The sequence below is a fragment of the Fusarium graminearum genome, chromosome 4 (genome assembly GCF_000240135.3).
Source record: "Fusarium graminearum PH-1 chromosome 4, whole genome shotgun sequence".
Classification (NCBI taxonomy): domain Eukaryota; kingdom Fungi; phylum Ascomycota; class Sordariomycetes; order Hypocreales; family Nectriaceae; genus Fusarium; species Fusarium graminearum.
This window is the reverse complement of record NC_026477.1, coordinates 1,079,295-1,086,059: the sequence shown is the minus strand read 5'-3', so window position 1 is coordinate 1,086,059 and position 6,765 is coordinate 1,079,295. Positions and strand designations below refer to the sequence as shown.

Here is a 6,765-nt window from a genome sequence, read left to right as displayed (position 1 = left end):
AAGTTGCTCATCGACGACAAGTTCCTTCCTCACCCTTATTTGCACCTTCCTCACAATGCGTAACTTCCAGCAATATGTTCTTCAATTGTGTCCCTGTTCTTCTCAATGCCATCATCAACAGCAACAGCACCAACACCAACACCAACAACGATGCCTCCGAAGAAGGCCGACCTTTCCGAACTTGTGGCCTTGCTGAAGGCGTACCTGGCGTACGAAGAGCCAGGTACAACTTCAGCAAGGTCAACAACGCAGAATGATATCGACGCTGCGTTAGGCTTCTCCGGCTTGATCGCGGAGGAGGCCAAGGAAGGCCCCTGGCCGACATGGGAGGAATCTCCCTCCTCCTCCTCCTCTACCCCCCCCCCTCCTCCATCTCCTCCAAGCCGTCTTAGACGGTGTCGCTGCTCCCTGGTGTCCTTTTTTGGCATTTTTCGGCCGGCCTTTTTTTCTTCTTTTTTTCTTTTTTCCCTTTGGGGCGAATTGGTTTTTTGGCTTCGCCTCAGACCTCAAAGCTCCCCATGGAGCTGTATAGTGTTGTCTCTCAGACGACTCTGATCGGTAGCTTAGGACTTAAGGTACATACATATGGCTATATCTTGTCATCTTGGAGTCATGCTGACTTTGATAGGACTTCCAAAAAGCACTCCTCTTAATGCAGTTGCTTGCTTCATTTGTGCCTTCTACCAGTACCACTCGGAACACAACCACTGCGTAAGCACCTGTCATATATGATGATCTCTTGCCCTTATTGAGTACCTAGTCAAGCTGACATATGTATTAACCTCAATAGAGCTTCTCATGGCATTCGTCGTAGCTTGCCCCTGTTTTCAGAGATAACTTTTTATTCCGGGCTTGTCTAGGTGTAATCGAGACAGCATCTTAGAGTTGGTCATGGAAAGTATACCGATGGTTATAAGTGATCCGTCCGCCAATGTACCAAAAGGGACAGGGGAAGAACTAACCGTTTATTACTTAGGTAAAGCTTGACCTGGTTTGGCCATCCACCAACTTCGCCTCCGACCTCAAGGGGCACCTTCGCCTCAAACATCAAGAAGGTAGCTCCTCCAGCCTCAAGAGGGCAGCTTTATCTTGAACTCCTAGGGCGGCTCTTGGCATTTCTTCTTTAAAAATAGCAGAAGAGACACCGATTTAGATTAGAAATTGTACATTTCATCTTTGACAGAGTCTGCGAACGTTCAGCAACTGACATGTAGCACTTGCACATACCCTGCCTCACCTTGCCTAACCAGGTACCGATTGAGGCTTTCCTATCATCACATTCATTAACCATTACTCTTTTCTCAGAATTACCGTGTCATTCGTGATTTTCAAAGACAAGTTTATCGGTTAGGTTCTACATGGTCGATACAAGCCTGCAAGGGATAGTGGTATCTCACCAGGCTCTCGGTGGCGTCCGAAGATAAAGTAAGATATTCGTATCGATAAGCCATTTAATCCCGAAACCTACTCCCTGGCTAGTGCACTCTATGCCAAGCTTGCCTTAGCTAGCGAGCATAGTCGTAAGCACTGCACCTCGGCCGCTACGGAGGCCGTGACAGAAGACCAGCACCAAGATGAGACTCTCAGGCAACCTCAGGAAAGCATAAGTCATTACAAGGAATACCAAGTCAGTGTCGGGGCATTTCTGAATTTTAATTAATCGCGACCTCAAAGCCAAGGATAATGTGATGTGCGTTTGGATCAACATTACGCGCCCAGGTCTCAGATATCCGAACTGCGATGCAACCCAGACACTGCACAATGACTCTACATTACCACTAGATAGATCAAGATCTAGACCAGAGCATTAATCTTGAAGGAGGGTTTACATACGGTCTGCTACAGCTCGGCTGGAACAGTAATGAGGGCAAAGGAGGAGGAAGATGAGCTTGATATCGAGAGAAACTAAGAAATATTCAACAGATTCTATACTATCTATAGACTAAAATAGTAACTCACTTATCTCAACAAGCACATAAATAAGCCCGCGTGGCGTAATGGTTAACGCGTCTGACTTCTAAGCAAACTGTGATACATCACATTGGTTGGTATCAGAAGATTGCAAGTTCGAGTCTTGCCGTGGGCTTACATAATCAGTTATCAATAGCAGGTCGCAGATATTTTTTTGCATTTTTTTGCATTGAGAAATGGTCGATTAAAGTACTTGTGTTGTCTAATGTCTCCATCGAGATATGTGAGGTGGAGGGACACACGTGACTGTTCGGTCCGATGTGGGGCACCACATGACTGAGCGGAATACCATGTGGGGCTCTCCTCATTCTTTATTTTATTTTGTCCCTTTAGCTCCAGTATGGCGCTTGTCGTGGAGATGTGACTATCTCCTCATGCCATGCATCAATGGGTATTGTCTTTGCTAGAAACATGTGGCAGGCAATTACCTAATGCCGTACTACAAACAGCCTCACCATGTCTATCACTCTCAAAATGTTCATTGTATTCTAATCAACTGGGTGGCCAATGGGATATCCAGGTTTATTCCATACCGCGAGACTGTTCAGTGTATCAACGAACTTACCGATCTCCTCGACAGCGGCCTATGCTTTGTCAAGTGGCTTCTGATTTGGGCTCTCCGCACTGGTGCTATGCGAGCTACCTCACAGGCTGAGTTCAGATAGCATGTTACCGCGAACTCTTCCAAAGGAGTTGAATAGGCCTTCCCATATTACTCCGTCATCTGCCATTCTGTCAAGAGCAAGCCAAATGAACTTATATATAACGTATCAACATATATTGAATCACTTGATATCACTGTAAAATACCAGGCAGAACTGCATTTGTTTCTATTCTCCTGACTTTTGGGAAGGCTTTAGCTTCTGAGTGTATTGGGTGTTTTCGATTGCAAGGTTAACTTGTCTGCAAATGTCGAAACCTGAATTGGTGATGGTAGAGTAGTAATGTCAATCTTACAGATATTGTCAAGGTGAAAATGTAGACTGAACGATATGTCATTCCGGAGTGGTCGGTCAACACATCAGTAAGTGACAGTTTCTTGTGCCTCAATACCAACCCCTGATTTCACCAACAGCACCATAGGGTAAGAAGTAGATCGACCAGTGATTCATTCATTGCCAAGTGCCTTCCCAAATCCTATTTCTGGCGATTAGATTATTGCCTGGACTACCTACCTAGCTGTATTCTATTGCCAGTCCTTTCCTTGATGGTTCGACCAACTTCGCCTGGCTCAAGCATTTTATTTGACAGTCACAACTAGAGCTCCTCATAATCAAGCTAGTGGATAGCAGAAACGCTGGTCTCCTATGTCTTAGAGTATAGAAATAAGTAGCCTAAGAACCATAGTCTAAGTGGCATAGGCTGCCCTAATTATTTTATCTCTTATGCTCCCAGCGGTCAATTTTTCTTATACCCTGAGGTTAAAGCATGGGAACAAACTGCGTGCCTGAAACCTGCCGGTCGCCGGTCGGGCTATAGTCGAGGCTGAATACCACCGGCCCTTCCGTCACGGAGCTGATAGATGATAAGACTTGTTCCCGGCAATAACGGACGGACAGTCCCATATCTTGAACCGGAGTTGTCATCGGAGCGGAGGCAATCATGATGGCCAGGTACAGAATATACGTACCCCGAGATCGGTCTAGGCGGTTCTGGGTAAATATTTTGCATTTTGGCTACCGACTTTGAAGTCGGTTTATCGGCTCCGATAACGAGGCCGCTCTATCCAGGATTGCCCTTTGTATTAATCACTTTTGGTCAATAGTCTGCAGTTCGTCTGGTCTTCCTTGGTTTTCATAGATAAAGCTAAAGATCAATACTGACTAGACAAGACTTCATCCATTGATAACGTAGATGCAGCTGTAAACTTAGATCTTCTGCGGGGCCGGCAATTGTTCCCGGTCAACGTCTCTTGTCTTCCTACCCCACATTCTGGCGATTCTTAAACGCACCCCATCTCTATCTATCAGCTTTTCTGGCAAGACGAGACATGACGAGGCCGGACCGGACCGGACGCTGGAAGCTTCGAACTGTATAGAAAAAAACAGCTCCGGCTCATTTCAGCACCTTTATCCGTTCAATTACCGCCTGCGAACGCTTGATCAGAGATCTGAAAGAAGCCCCCCTGCTTGTCCTGCAGCGGAGCGGGACTTCACTGTGTCATCAAAAAAACACCACGGACCGGGAATGGAAGCGTAGGTTCGGCTGTGGCGATAGCTTCGTTGCCTCCAAAAATCTATGGAGATCTTGTAGATAGCAACAAAACGGCATTCGAATCGTGAAATATCTATTGTATGCTTATAAAATGAACAATAAAGGTTAGAAAGAAGGAAGGAATGTACAATAGCCGTGTTTCAACTTGCAGTGCCTGCCCTTTGAAGATATATACGTATGCCGGCTCCATGATGAATCCTGGTCAATTCTGTCGTCTCGTACCACCTATTCTGAGCCATCTCAATAAAGTGTTCATGAAGCTTCATCTTCACTGCGAGCACATATAGACCTTGTCGTTCTTGGTGTTGAGGCACTGGAACCGTTCAACTTGACCCTTGGCAGCACACCCATTCATTCCATATTTGGTTAAGAAGCACCCACTCATTGAGGTTATTAGGCTGGACAGCTGTCAGATTCCTAGTCAATGCGTAGCCGGCTTGCACGTGCGCCTCAGTATCAAGAATTTGTTTGTTCATTCATAGGGGTCTATTCCCCTGTACAGTGTTCATCTGGGTATTTTGCTTCCACCTTTTACCAACCACATTTTCCTTTAAATAACTCGAATTTATGGATCAATGTTTGTCATAACCATCTTGGTAACTGTAAACTCATCGATACCGTACTTGCTTCCTTCTCTTCCGAATCCACTCTGCTTGATGCCACCGAAAGGTGCGGCAGGATCACTGAGTACACCTGAATTCTCATATTAGTAAAGCCATGTGAACTTTTGTCGAAGAAGACTTACCGCAGTTGACACCAATCATACCGACTTCCAAAGCCTCTGCCACTCGATAACATCGGTTCACGTTCTCACTGAAGAAGTAACCTCCCAGACCGACTTCGCTGTCATTGGCAAGCTCGATAACCTCCTCCTCGGTATCAAATGCAAAGAAAGCAGCCACTGGACCGAAAGTCTCTTCACTGAAGATCTTCATGTCAGGTGTCATGTCTGTCAACATCGTGAGGCCGAAGAAGTTGGGTCCAAGATCCGCTAGACGCTCCCCACCATGGATAAGCTTTGCTCCCTTGGAAATAGCATCTTCGACATGCTCAGCAGTTTTGGCCACTGCACGGCCGTGGATAAGAGGACCGTGGGTCGTCTTCTCGCCGAAACCGTCTCCAATAACAAAGGTCTTGACAACGTCGAGGACCATCTGGACGAACTTGTCGTAAATGCTGCGATGCACAAAGATACGGTTGGCGCAAACACAGGTCTGACCTGAGTTTCGGAACTTGGAGGTGATAATACCCTTGACAGCCTTTTCCAAATCTGCATCCTCAAATACAATAAATGGGGCGTTTCCGCCCAGTTCAAAGGACAGCTTCTTAACGGTTGAGGAAGACTGGTTCATGAGGAGTCGACCGACGCCAGTTGAGCCGGTAAACGAAACCTTCTTGATCTTGGGATGGGTCGTCAGGACTTTACCAACCTCAGCAGTGTTATCCAGCGCAGTAATGATGTTCACAACACCGGCAGGAATACCAGCGCGATGCGCTAGTTCAGCGAGTGCAAGAGCTGTTAGAGGGGCCTCGGCAGGAGCCTTGATAACAACGGTACAGCCAGCAGCCAGCGCAGGTCCAGCCTTGCGGGTAATCATGGCGGCAGGGAAGTTCCACGGCGCAATGAGACCGCAAACACCCACGGGTTGCTTGATCGTTGATAGACGGCATGATGGGTTTGATGCCTCGATAGTCTCGCCATAAATTCGAGGAGCCTCTTCTGAGAACCATTCAAAGAAGTTCGCAGCGTAGACGGCCTCTGTCTTGGCATCCGACCAAACTTTGCCGTTCTCAAGAGTGATGAGTCGTGCAATATCGTCGGCATTTTCCATCATGAGGTCATACCAGCGGCGGAGGTACCGGGCTCGCTGTCGTGCTGGTGTCTTGCGGTATGTTTTGTATGCGGCGTCAGCGGCAGCGATAGCGGCTTCGGTATCATTTGCGTCGAACTCGGGACAGCTTCCAAGCTTTTCAAGGCTTGCAGGGTCTGTAGAGAAATCAAAGTTAGAATATCTACAAGCATATCGATCATGCCCAAGACTTGGCCGGGGCTGTATTGGTTGGGGTGCTTACTCTCGACAGAAAAGTCCTTGCCGGACTTTGCAGCTACCCATTGTCCATTGACGTAGCATGCGTTCTTGATGAGCGAAGGGTCGCTAAGCTGCAGAAGAGGATAACATGTCAGTGACTCTGGTGTCGAATGTTGGGATGCAGATGAGCTGCATGATGTTGTGGGAATGCTACACACCTTTGGAGAGGCCATGATGCTTATCGGTTTGCTGTTGCTTTATGGCTGTGATAACAGGGTTGTGTATGAGCAGACTACGACCTTCAATATGGCAGACAAGTTATGATGGAGGAGACAGTAGTTCTCTCATATATGTGGTATCTATGAGGAGCTCTTAGTATTCTTGCTTACAATTCCTTCGGTTCCCCACGTCGCTTCCGGTGATGGTCTTGTACAATAGTGACAGAACATGATAAGAATTTGACCGAGTTGGTGACTGCCGTAGTTAGTGCTACTGTAGCACTAACAATGACGCTGAATTGCCGACATCTCTATTGGATCTGATCTCCATG

General features: G+C 47.0%; 2 protein-coding genes and 1 non-coding gene across 3 annotated transcripts; 1 reads left to right on the top strand and 2 right to left on the bottom strand.

Moving 5' to 3' along the window:
• Positions 1 to 50: 50 nt before the first annotated feature.
• On the bottom strand, positions 51 to 428 carry FGSG_12982 (uncharacterized protein; the record flags this gene model as incomplete). Its single annotated transcript, XM_011328095.1, has 1 exon — positions 51 to 428. One exon carries the CDS (start codon positions 426 to 428, stop codon positions 51 to 53), a length of 378 nt encoding a protein of 125 aa, XP_011326397.1.
• A 1,555-nt stretch (positions 429 to 1,983) lies between these two features.
• On the top strand, positions 1,984 to 2,086 carry FGSG_20661. Its single transcript has one exon. It is a non-coding gene; the product is annotated as a tRNA-Arg (tRNA).
• Positions 2,087 to 4,723: 2,637 nt separating this feature from the next.
• FGSG_06752 (succinate-semialdehyde dehydrogenase) lies at positions 4,724 to 6,643 on the bottom strand. The gene is made up of 4 exons (XM_011328094.1): positions 6,434 to 6,643; positions 6,259 to 6,346; positions 4,931 to 6,172; positions 4,724 to 4,878 (listed from the first exon to the last, which is right to left on the bottom strand). The coding sequence occupies exons 1-4, from the start codon at positions 6,446 to 6,448 to the stop codon at positions 4,751 to 4,753; spliced, it is 1,473 nt and encodes a 490-aa protein (XP_011326396.1). The 5' UTR covers positions 6,449 to 6,643; the 3' UTR covers positions 4,724 to 4,750.
• Positions 6,644 to 6,765: the final 122 nt, after the last annotated feature.

Coding starts and splice junctions, on each gene's coding strand:
- FGSG_06752 (XM_011328094.1), bottom strand. Junction 6,173..6,258: donor CAAGGACTTTTCTGTCGAGA/GTAAGCACCCCA, acceptor ATTTCTCTACAG/ACCCTGCAAGCCTTGAAAAG. Junction 4,879..4,930: donor TATGATTGGTGTCAACTGCG/GTAAGTCTTCTT, acceptor ATGAGAATTCAG/GTGTACTCAGTGATCCTGCC.